Source organism: Xenopus laevis, chromosome 7L (genome assembly GCF_017654675.1).
Source record: "Xenopus laevis strain J_2021 chromosome 7L, Xenopus_laevis_v10.1, whole genome shotgun sequence".
NCBI lineage: Eukaryota > Metazoa > Chordata > Amphibia > Anura > Pipidae > Xenopus > Xenopus laevis.
In genome coordinates this window covers 62,739,027-62,752,177 of record NC_054383.1, presented here as the reverse complement: position 1 = coordinate 62,752,177, position 13,151 = coordinate 62,739,027, and the positions used below count along the sequence as shown (strand labels likewise).

The 13,151-nt window shown below is 40.7% G+C and overlaps 1 protein-coding gene across 2 annotated transcripts in view; it reads left to right on the top strand.

Moving 5' to 3' along the window:
- The window catches only part of unc93b1.L (unc-93 homolog B1, TLR signaling regulator L homeolog), a 70,896-nt gene extending 69,156 nt beyond the window's left edge, over positions 1-1,740 (top strand). For both annotated transcript variants that reach the window (XM_018225575.2, XM_018225576.2), the window contains exon 12: positions 745-1,740. In XM_018225575.2, coding sequence (XP_018081064.1) covers positions 745-1,038 — 294 coding nt within the window. In that variant the 3' untranslated portion in view covers positions 1,039-1,740. The remainder of the gene's footprint in view (positions 1-744) is intronic.
- Positions 1,741-13,151: the final 11,411 nt, after the last annotated feature.

Genomic DNA, 13,151 nt, shown 5'->3' with positions numbered 1-13,151 from the left:
AATTTACAGGGGTAGTAAACAGAATATAATTGAATAAAACGTTTTGATTTTATTTATGCAGGATACATTTTGAAAGTGCTAAATATTTTATATTGTTGCCAAGCAGGATCTCAAGAGCTATAACTAGGAACCAGGTGAATGTCCCAGTCAAAGCTCTGATCTTAATCCACATAAAAATATGTGGGTATTATGATGGTGTATTATTATGAAGTTAATGAGCACAGACCATTTTACTTGCCAGGGCTTACTGCTGGAAATTCCAAGGCTATAAGCTTAATTATATGCCTATGTCACCATGGGTGTGACTTAAATAGCTGTGTTTCACTAAGCTGAAGCAGTGTCTTGACATTTTACAGGTACAGGATATGTTATTCAGAATGCTCGGGACCTGAGGTTTTCCAGATAAGGGATTTTTCCATAATTTGGATCACCATACCTTAAATCTGCCAAAAATAATTCAAGCATTAAAGCAAACCCAGTTTTGCCTAGTCCTGGCCATACCTCTCAATACAGACCAACTGGAAATGGTGATACAAATCTAATACAGTGCCAGATTTTAAGTCTTTTTAAATTGGGGAGCAAAGTTGCTTTGCACAGGACTAGTGAAAACTGGGGATTGGCATTTTCACTGGTTAAATTAACATATTATGCCCATTTTTTTATTTTTATAAGGTATTCAGTGCATTTTAATAATAATAACACTATTTTTTATTGCTTTTATTTGCTCCACCTTGCACTTTCTAGGCTAAGCTGGGCATCATGCTCGCCTCTGCATTAATCTCTGTTCTTTCCTATCTGTGGATGGAGCATAAACTGAGCTGCAGGGTGCCCTTTCGTGTTCCTAAAATTCCAGCCCCACGCCACAAAGTCAAAGGATACCGCTATATGGAGGAGGAAAACTCAGATGAATCTGGATCAGAGGGTGAGGAAGAACAGAGTCATGGTGGAGAAAGTGAAGAGGAAGATCAAGCAGGTCCACGCTGCAGGCAGCCAGGCAAGAGGGAATGCTATGAACAAGCAGTGGGAGACGATGAGTAATTTTGGAAACCAAAAAGATAAAAAACTGGACTATTTGTCATTTACCCTATATATACTAAATTGGTCCACTGGGTGGCACAGTGGTGCCGTGGTTAGGATTGTCACATTGCTGTACTTGGATCCTTGGTTTTTAGGGTCACTCTCTGGTTTTCCTTTCACTGCGCAATTAGATTAATTGAGTTGTAATTAAAGGTCAAGTAATGTCATAAAGTGAAAAAATCTAAATATATATTTTTTACATTTAGTATTATGTATTTGTTTCCCCAGCACTTACAAATATACTATTTCTTGTCAACAAATATCTTGAGAGGCTTTTTTACCCAGGTTATCTTTTATGTGCCCTTTAGTCCTGTTTCAGCTTGAATGGCTGCCTCTGTGTCTGCACAGCAACTTATAGTAGCATATATGTACATGTAGGTATGTTTTTCCCCAAATCCAGTAAGTAAAATCACTTCTTAATGTTTTTAATAAATTCCTTAAATGCTGTGTTTGTGTGAGTCTAAAATGGTATTTAAATTTATAATTATAGTTCTAAACCATAATGTGATTTTCAACTTTCATATTCTGAGGTTGGGTACCTAAAATTACAAACTCTCTAAATGTATCAAACATATTAATAATGTATATGTATATTAGACCACAACGCGTTGATGTCTAAATTTGTTATAATGCAATAAAGCATTGTTTTTGCTACAATCATTACTTCTGCCTTGAGTGCTTTCATTCTCCACATTTTGTATTGTTTCTTTGTTAGCACCCAGCTTGTGCCATGTGTCTTTTTTCAACCTAAAGTACTATGAAATGGTGTAACCATTGCATTGTACCATAAAACAACGTTTCTTAGGTAATATCACTTTTGTATTCATAACATTCATGTATTCATGACATCCCCATATTCAGTCCATCCCAGGTACCTGCATTATCAGTTCCTAAACCAGTGAAACCAACAGATCCAGACATGTACGTAGGGATTGTGTTTGAGACAATAACTGTATATCATGGCTCAGTCAGACACATGGCCATGGCAGCATTAGCAACTTCATACCATATAACAACACAATCTTCAGCAAATAAATCTGAGCTCATATTAGAGAATGGGTAAAAAGAGAAAGAAAGAGCAAAGAAAAAAAGCAACCAATGAAGTTAGTGACAGCTATCAATAAATACGTATAGCATATATTTATCAAAATCCAAGCAGCATTGTTGCTAAGAATATGGCAAGCCCATTGCAAAGATATATTGAACAGATAAAGGTGTGATCAATAGATAACATATATCCTAGTCTAGGATACATATAGACAATATACTATTATGTAACATTTCAATGGAAAAAGACTGGCCAGCAGAGAGTTCATTCAGTATTTCAAAATTGTCCAGACTAATAAGTAATTTTTAGAAAACAGTTAATCTTATTTAAACATTTAGGTGCAAGAGTATTCAATGGGTATATCCATTTGCCTTTCCTTTGTAGGGCAGATAAACTCCTTTAACCCCCCTTACCAAGGGAAGGCAATAGCCGAGCACTTGAGGGATGGGAGGAGTGGCCCTAGTCCATGAAGTGTCTGGAAACAGATTTGTCCTTGTCTACATGGACAAATAATATAGATTGAAAAGTAGAAATGATTGAACCAGCATGTCTGAAGTTCTGTCCCTTCTTGTATCCTATAATTGGTGCCTGATAGTCTTGCAAAGTTTTAGCAGTTTCCACAATACGCAATACAGTTGTCCTTCACAACCTGTATGGCAGCATCCACACTTGGAAAAAAATGGAATAGAAAAGGGGGAAGGGAAGAAGGGGGGGAAGATGCAAAGTTGCATCCATCAATGAATGGAATTAATGAGCAATTCAAGCCATGGGGGTAAAGATGCTGTTGTAAAGCTTATATAGTTCCAGTATAGTTCCAGTTGCATCCATCAATGAGTGGATGTGGTGGGCGATTTAAGCCCAGACGCTGTTTAATTTTTCATCCTCTGGTAAGATAAGCGAGCTTGTGCAGTGTCAGTTGCGAGTTAAGAATTTCTTTTTATCAAGGAACAGAGGAGATGGGCTCATCTAGTGAAGGGTCACTGTCTTTTGGCATAGACCAGGAACAGTTGCATTAGGTGTCTAGCAGGTCTGGACTGGGAGTCAAAATAAGCCCTGCCATTTCAAGTACATAGAGGCCCAACCAGCCGTCAACCAGCCCACTGAATAGTGACTTTCTATGGCATTGTACAGCAGCCCCCACAGATTGCCAGTCCGGGCCTGGTGTCTAGTATGTGTTCTGGGCACAAGGGAATCAAGTAGATGCAATAGGCATGTGGCAGGACTGAGCATCTGTGGGAGGGCTAATTCTGGGGCCATGAAGTTAAGTTATTGTCTGGACATTGGGGTTGCAGTAGATGTGATCTATGTGGATTTTGCCAAACTGTTTGATACAGTGCCCCATGAAGTACTACTTTCTAAACTGACTGTTGGTCTTAGTAAAGCTATTTGTACGTGGCTAGGTAACTGGCTACAGGGTCATGTACAGAGGGTGGTAAGGTTCTTAGTGAGGTTTAATAATAAACTTGGCTGTAGCAAGCAATGTCAGTTAGCAGCTGCAAGGGCAAGCAAGATTTTGAGCTGTATTAAAAGGGGCATATATTTGCAGGAGGAGAGTGTCATTCTTGCACTTGTGCTGGCAAGGCCCTTTGTAAAATATGCTGTGCAGTTTTGATCACCAGTGTTTAAATGGGATATTATTGAATTAAAGAGAGTCCAAAAAGGGCAACTAAGCTGGTAAAGAATTAGGAAAGTCTTAGTTATGAAGTAAGACTGGCCATGTTGGGGTTGTTCACATGGAGAAGAGCGCTTAAGGGGGAATAAGATAGCTATGTATAAATATACATAAAATATATCTTAAAATAATCTCTTTAAAGCTTTTTTTACCAGTGGGTCATTCCAGCTGACATGAGGGCATCCATTCCGATTAGAAAAAAATAATATTTGGAAAGAGTTTGTTACAGTGAGAGTTGTTGTGAAGTTGTAGAATTCTCTCAATAAATCAGTTGCAGATACATTAGATAACTTCAAGAAGAGGTTGGATGACATTTTAGCAAGTGAGCAAATACAGGGATATTCAAAATAGTTCTCAGTACAAGTATGGCACCTGTTATCCAGAATACTTAACACATGGGGTTTTCTGGATAAGGGATATTTTCATAATTTGGATCTCCATACCTTATAGGGGTGGGTAACTTTTATTATGTTACAGAATGGCTAATTCTAAGCAACTTTTCAATTGGTTTCCATAAATTTTTTTTTATAGTTTTATAGTTATTTGAGTCTGCAGCTTTCAATTGGGCGTCGCTGATTCCCTTTTAAAATACAAATGTAAGGCTACAAATGTATTGTTATTGTTCCTTTTTATTATTGATCCTTTTATTCCTGTAGAGTTTATCCAGGGATTAGTCCGATTGCCATTTTGGAGGCAGTAAGGATTTTCCCCCCTCTGAGGCAAATTAGATAGGCTTCAGATGTTTTTTTTTTGATCAATTAGCAGTCAGGCAGGTTTTACCTAGACAGAAAAGGTAGAACTTGATGGACGTGTGTCTTTTTTTAATCTTACTATGTTACTATAATTTTGGGTCTACTGCTTACTAAGGGTTGCTACAGGTTGTCTATAATTTCTTACTAGTCATCAGAATCCACTTGTACTTTCAGTATTTTCATAGTTTTCTTAAAATAAAGTGGTAAATAATCAAGAGCCCTCATGAAAGATACATAGATCTAAAAGATTATTAGTGTCCCTATAGTTTTTTTATAATTTCTGACTTGACAATCAAAATCGTAAAGATGGTTAACCCGGGCAAATAGGCTTTTCTCTTTGCCATTTGCCATTCCATGCAACAGATTATCATGTGACCCTGCACTTTACCATGCAACCTGATTTGGATAAGACAGTGTGGTATATTCCCTCTATATAGTTTGTATATATTAACATTTGTTTGTCCCTGATATGGAACAACTTGGTTGAAAGCCCAGGGCCATAAAGGTATGCCCCTGGTATCTTTCTCTTAATTAAAACTTGCTGAGCACTTAATTGACTGGTGGTTGCCATCAATCAGTGGCAGAACTACAGAATGCAGCAGGGCTCGCACCCCCTCAGGGTCTGCCGGTGGTTCTCGCAATTGGGAATCCTCCGAAATCTCTGCTTCCAGAGGGGGTGCATAGCCTGCACCAGGGCCCCATGCCTTGTAGTTCCGTTACTGCCATCAATAAACTCTAGCTGGGATAAGTTTAGGAGCCCTGCAGATAACTCATTACCGTGGTGCATCTAACTCAAAATGTATTTGCAATGCACTTACTGTATATAGTTACATTTTTATTTAGGTTGAAAAAAGCCAGTAGTCCATCGTGTTCAACCCCTCAAAGTTATTCCCAGTGCACCCCCCCCGTACATATGTTAACTGTAGATCTTGATATCCACTGTAGCCTTGGATATAAATGCATTGATGCATTCTGCTATCCCAACATGACTTGGCAGGGTGTTCAACAACCTCACTGCTCTTATTCAAGGTAAGATCTTTACAGGGATTTATAAAATGGCAAAAGTATATGCTCCTTTTCAATGCAAGACAACACTTTATACATAGGCAAGATGCATCAAAGTTTTACATGCCAACATGGGCGCTCCATAGAAGAGCTCCGCACCAACCGAGCACCACAGCAACGGGAAATCCCGCCACCAATCTGCTTAACACCGGGGGAATCTTCCTCCTGAAGCTACCGGCAAAAAAAAAAGACCCGACACAGTCAGCCTGCTCCACCATGACAGCTACAACACGGCGGGGTGCACGTGGCTGCTGCACACTTGGCTTCTCCCAGCACAACTGACCTGCCGCGGCAGAGACTGCAAGGGATTAAGCTGCCAGACCTGAGCGAACCACTGACCTGGCGATTGTCCTTAGGGTCTGATAAGGCCAGATCTGAATCCGGATCTGCAGTTTGTTGAGTCATAGGCCCGCTCCCATAAAAATGTAGGGACCTTAAGGGGCTAAGGGCCCCTCCCCTGAGCCTCATGGCTAGAGATACGGGTTTTCTGCCTGAATTTTCCAGGGACAGAGCCTTTGGATTGGTGCAGCATGGCTGATCCCAAAAGGAACCACAAGATGGTGCTGTGCAACCATATAAAAGGGGATGCCATGTGCTCTGTCAGACATTACAGTTTTAGGTTACAGTGATTGCTGTTATCTGCTTCAGAACTTTGTTTCACTTTGGACATAGTGACAACACCGGCAACATGTAGGCTTTCAGTGGAGTGCAATATGCCTGCCAAAGGCTGGGCAGGATCCTCCAATGCCTGGATAACTCAACTAAGATGGTTTGGAGTTTGGATGCCGGATTTCTGTATTCACCTTTGGAGATGGGTGAGAGATGCAGTTCAGCATGGATGTCATTTTGTGCTTGCGCTATAGATAAGTCTGGATGCCTGCTTCATCTCTATGTGAGTCTACCTGGAATGGCAGAAAAAGAGGATCCAGCGATTTCCTGTTTATGGAAACAGGCTGTTTGTGAGCCTGCCACGTGGGAGCAACTCTTTCCTGTGGGAAAGCATGTGGGCAGGTAGCGCTACCTAGAACTGTACTTTTTTGGGGACAAGGGATGGAACTCTTGGGCTGCCAAAAGGAGTGGTGCGGTACTTTGCCTGGCGGGGAATCACCAGGACTGGACTGCAACATGTTCTAGGGTAGTGGGTCATGCTTTAAATGCATTTATGTGTGAAATGTTACCTTTTACTTCTCCTTTAAAATTACACTTATTTTATATAAAGTTATATTGTTATATAATAAAGTGTGTGAGTGATTTGTTTCCTAATGGGAATATCCTCAGGAGTATTCCAGGACCCCATTAGGTGGAGGCACTGCCAGAGAAGAGTTTTCCCAGTACCTTTCACCTTGCAAAGGGAACTCAGGACCCGAGTTGGTAAGCTGGTACAAGCTTGGCACCAGGGGGGTCGCCAAGAGGGTGTTACACAAGCTAACACAGGCACGGTCACTGGCACAGAGGCCTCGCAACCCACTCTGCAACGGAAGACATCCTAGATGAAAAGGCTATCTGTAAAGGAGCATACACAGGCCCATATAACACCAGCCCCATACACTTACAGAGGCAAATCCACGCTCCGAGTCAAAAGTCAAAACTGCACAGTCACAGTCAGGGAGGCCAAAACATAATCACAGTTCCTGAAACTAACATACAGGCCTCATAACCCACACGGCAATGAAGGATGACCTAGCTGTTATGTTTTGGTAGCCGAGGATGAGTATATCAGTGCTTTATTAGCAGGCTCATGCAGCCATTACACAAAAGTAAGCAACTCTAACACCACAAGCTGTATTGAAAGTATGCATAGTATAAGTCTTGAGCACAGTGACATCTACAGGCCATTTGTATAAACACCACATATTCCCCCTATAGTAGGAAAGCATTTGGACAACTATTATAAACAGCAACAATTAAACATTATGCATTTTAAAACAATATTATACATTCTTCACATCACAAAGTCCTTGGTCCATGCAGGTAGTTTTCTGAATCTCTCAGTACGCCTTATAGGTTCACTTTCTTCAGGCATATTGCAGTTGACATCAGGAGTAGGAAAATGTCTTTCATCAAATGGAGCTTCTCCAAAGTCATTCCTAACAGGAGCAAGATGACTTGCATTCCATATGCGTCCATCAGACAGTTCATATGTGTATGGTCCTTGCTGACGTCTCACTTCAAGTGGTGTAGTAAATTTAGATTGTCCTTCTTTCAGTAGTCCTGGATTCTTAATTCTGACTAAAGATCCAGGCTGAAAGTGTACTTCTCTGGCACCACGTTTTCTGTCAGTATAAGCCTTGCATTGCTTGTTGACATTTGACAATGTCAGCAGTAGATGATTTTGTAGGCACAGTATTTTGTGGAAGTTTGATGTCTGCAACATATAACTTAGTGCGCATCTGTCTGCCATATAATAATTCAGCTGGAGATGATTTGGTTTTTGCATGGCATGTTGCTCTGTATTATGTAGGAACTCTAATAAATCAATGTTGCTAGTTACCTCAAACAAATGCAAACCAAACTTTCGATCGAAACCTTGTGATGCACCTCCGCCGTGCGTGCGAACGTATCAATCCACAAAATAAAGTTTTCCAAGGAACGATCCAGACTGCAGGATTAACTGCTCAATTAGGTGTTTATTGTTCAACACAACATGTTTCGAGTCTCAAAGGACTCTTTGTCAAGTGTATGATGTGTATACACTTGACAAAGAGTCCTTTGAGACTCGAAACATGTTGTGTTGAACAATAAACACCTAATTGAGCAGTTAATCCTGCAGTCTGGATCGTTCCTTGGAAAACTTTATTTTATGTAGGAACTCTGTTGTAAATACTTTCCAAGATTCCTCAGAAGATTTGCTGTCTGTAGTGTTTCTTTCAGACTTCTGTTGAATCACTTGATTTCTTTATTTGCTTGTGGGTAATACACTGAAGATTTCCTATGCACAATATTCCTCTCTCACAGAAATAATTCAAACTCAGATGAGACAAACTGTGGTCTGTTGTCTGATATTAACTCCTTTGGATTACCTTCTTTGCTGAAGACTGTAGACAGAAATGTTATTATTGTAGCTGATGTTATATGAGAAACAAGTGTAATTTCTGTCCATTTACTGTAATAGTCTATCCATTTTTATCCATGCTGAATTAGGCAATGGTTCTGGCTGAAGTGATGGTGTGATAGCTGTTTTGTCACGATTCTGACAAGTAACACAAGAATGAATCGCAGTTACCACATCGGCAACCATTTTAACTTTGTGTACAAATCTGGCTGTGTGGCAGGCATTGGTGCTGTAATAATGGGACCATCAACTAATTGTAGGTTTAATGCAGCAAAGAGATCCCTTCCAAGTATAGCAGTACCCTTATTCACAATGTAAAAGTCACATTTTGCAGTATTTGATTCAAATTGTACAGTCACTGGCAAGCAACCAAGCACAGGGATTGGATCCTTTAAGTAACTGACCAGTATCAGGGCAGGTGCAACAAGCGGACCTTTTGCAAAGTTTTTCAAGAAAATATCCTTTGGTAGTATAGAAACAGCTGAACCTGTATCAAGGTTAATAGAGTGTCCCTTGTCAGCAGTATTGACACTGACAGTGCATATAAACTTGTCTGGAATAAATGTACCAGCTTTATCCACACTTAATACTGTGACATTTGTAGTAGTGACTTAATGAACATCTTTAGTAGAACTACGGCAGATCTTAGCAAAATGTCCTACTTTTGTGCATGTGCGGCACTGTACAGCTTTTGCTGGACATGTAGCATAATTTGCAGTGTTGAACCACAGCGAAAGCAGTATTTTTTATTTGTACTTGCTCCACAGTTTTGAAGTGAATCCCTTTCCTTAGCACTGTATTTTGCCTGTGACTGTGCATTATTAGGTCACAATTCTGCTCTAGGAGCAGTCTCTCTCTAATGCGAGGTTAGTTTGTTTTTTCCACTATTTGGTCTATTAGCATTTCATCTGTTAGATTCCCAAAGTCACAGGTAACAACCAGCTCAAAGCTGCTACAAATTGTTCTGTGGATTCGCCATTACACTGTCCACGTTGGTGGAATTTATATCTTTCAGCTATTTACATTTACTCTTGGCATGAAAAAGTTCTTTAAAGCAGTAAGTTTCATCAGGTAATGGTAATGTATAGAATATCCCTCTGCTCCCAAGCAGTGAATAAGTAGCAGCAGAAATCTCCCCTTGGTCAGCAGCAATAATGTAATTTTCAAACATACGGATCCAAGCAGTAAAAGGTATGGTAGGCCATACACCACACTAGCAATAAAAGCTACCTATAAAAGGGCCTACATAGGTCGATATAATAATAACCTCATAAATTTACATAAAGAGGCAAATCCCTCTAATTGGAGACATTCTCTGGCCAACTAATCGGCAAATCACCCTGTGATTATATTAGACCATAGTCTTTTAGTGACCCAACAGCAAGTCACAACTCAACAAAAGCCAGATTGGTAGGTTAAATAAACCTCAAAGGGGTCCACGAAACAAACACTCAAAACTACCAACACAGATGGACTCATTTTTCTCCAAACCCAGGCCCGGATTTGTGGAAAGGCCACCTAGGCCCGGGCCTAGGGTGGCAGGATTTTAGGGGGGTGGCATGCTGCCCAACCACACCCACATTGGTTCAAAAACACTGGGGATGCGCTGGAGATACAATCATTTTTTAAATTTCCCGTGTGCCAAGCCCCATTGCTCCAGTCCCCCTGGAGTGGACAGGGGCGATGAACGGTAGTGGCCTAGGGGCGCCCCCTATGTAAATCCGGCCCTGTCCAAACCCACTCAACAGCCTACAGCAGAATCTGAAATGACTTCAGACGCTGAATCTACACAAAACCCATTGGATGATTCCCCACCAACTTCCTTATCTATATGGGCCCATAAAGAACAGGATCTGCTACAAAGAAACTCAGTTTCTGAGTTGGAGGCTACCTCAGATAAACTCATGAAGTCAATCTCAAGTGAAATAAAGGAACTGGGCCAAAGTACTGATGCCCTGAAAAATAAAATGGACAACACTATCACAGTTCTAGACGGCCATGAGTCTGACATTATCAATCTCAATAGACAAGTAACAAACCTCAATTATCACTAAGGCACTATTGGTGCATTTATGGGGCCCCTATACCTCCCCTGCTTCTGGTACATTTATTACAACATGGCAGGTATGTGTGGCCTGCCCCATTATTGCTCTCAGCTTACACAGGAAGAGGGAAACATGAACAGGAGTGAATCATAAGACAATGGCAAAACAGCAGGAATGCCCTTAACCAAAATGGCCACACAAGCAGGTTACTACAATAAGAATAGCCATATCACCTAAAATTATCATATTTATGTTTTGCATACTTTTCTTTCACTGCAGCATTATATTTCTCAGCCATTTGTAAGAACTTCCAATCATGAATCTGTAGTGTTTAACAGCAGCCCTTATAGGAAATGTTTGTTCATGTTTATTACTATGCAGCACAAGAGACATTAGAGGGCGCCCTCTATAGCAGGCCAGATACTATGCCTTAGGGATGATGCAACCATGTGGAGCAGAGCTGGCAACTTCTCATCTTGTTTGTTATATGGCAATAAGCTTTGTTCTTATTGGCTCATGAATGTGACTGACAGTATTCATTCACAGAATGGATATTTTATCTGTTTTGTGAAACTGAGCTTTCATTTTGTGGAAAGAATTAATCTGTTATTTTAAAATCTTGCTTTTTGTCACAAATATCTATTTTGTCATTCAAATCTACCTTGTCATGCACTAGTTAGTTACACTATTATATAATATGTCCAAGTTTTTTTTACATTATACATTCTGTAAGTAACTTTGCACATAAGTGCGTCCATTGTGACAGTCAAGAGGGGAAGTAGGGGACAGAAGGGTAGGTGGGCTGGTCCACAGTTTGTCCAAAACAGCAAATTCGCCGTTTTGGCTGAAGATGCTGGGGAGGAAAACTTCGAACTGGCGTGTATGGAGCAGGCTGACTCTCGGAGCACCCCGGGAGGCAGTGGCTCTAATACGGGTGGTGGGTGTGCAAGGAAGGAAAGGCAGGTTCTAGTTATAGGGGATTCAGTTATTAAAAAGGGTAATCTGGGATAGGGTAATCTGTCGCAAGGCCCCTACATGCCGAACAGTCTGCTGCTTGCCTGGTGCTAGGGTTTGGTATGTGGTGGAACGAGTGGACAGATTATTGGGAGGGGCTGGGGAAGACCCAGCGGTTTTGGTACACATAGGTACCAATGACAAAGTCCTCAAAAATTATTTTAAAAAACTAGGTGCAAAGCTGAGGGCGAGGACTTCCAAGGTAATTTTCTCAGAGATATTACCTGAGCCACGACCAACACTAAGGAGACAGCGAGGGAGATTAATGCGTGTTGAAAGAATGGTGTAGGGAGGAGGGTTTTGGATTTTTGGGGAACTGGGCTGATTTCTCGGGTACAGGCTCTTTGCTAGGGATGGGCTGCACCTCAGTGATGATGGGGCAGCTGTTTTGGGAGAGAAGATGGCTAGACAGTTGGAGGAGATTTTAAACTAGGTGTGGGGGGGGGAGGGTTCAGTAAAAGATTCAGTGGAAGACAGGTTAGATGAGATAGTGGGCAAAGAAAGGGAAAATGGGGGAGGAGATTTGGCTGGGGGTACTGTTAAGGATAGGGAGGACCACATGTCATATGTTCAATATGGTACCAGTATTAAATGTATGTTTACAAATGCAAGAAGTCTGACTGGTAAAATGGGAGAGCTGGAGCTGCTGGTGTTGGAAGGAAAATATGATGTGATTGGTGTGGCCGAAACATGGCTGAATGAGTCGCATGACTGGGCAGTAAATATCAGTGGCTATACTTTGTTTCAGAGGCAATAGAAAAAGGAGGAGGGGTATGTCTGTATGTTAGGCAGGATTTAAAAGCTCATATAAAGGAGGAGGTTATGTTAGAAAATGAGGGGGCAGAATTCGTATGGGTGGAGTTCTTCACCAATTGTAAAGAATCCAGAAAATTAATTGTAGGCGTATGCTATAGACCCCTAATGTAAGTGAGGAGGAAGAGACAAAGCTCCTAATGCAAATAGAAAAGGCTGCTAGTTTAAGTAAAGTAATGATAATAGGGGATTTTAATTACCCAGATATTGACTGGATTAACAGTACTGCTAGATCAGTTAATGGGAACAAGTTTATAAACTTATTGCATGACAATTTTTTAGCACAGGTTGTTGAGGAGCCTACCAGAAAAAATGCTATTCTTGATTTAGTGATCTCAAATGACCCAGAACTTATAGCAAATGTGCAAGTCATTGAACCCCTGGGTAATAGTGACCATAATGTTATATCTTTTAATGTCTGGTGCAAAAAACAAAAATATACTGGAGCAACAAAAACCATGAATTTTGGAAAAGCTCATTTTAGTGCCTTGAGGGCTGCCCTATAGAGCATTGATTGGAGCAATAAGTTTTCAGCTAAAAACACAGAACAGAAATGGTTGTCATTTAAAATTATATTAAATCATTACTGTTCTCAATTTATTCCCTTAAGGAC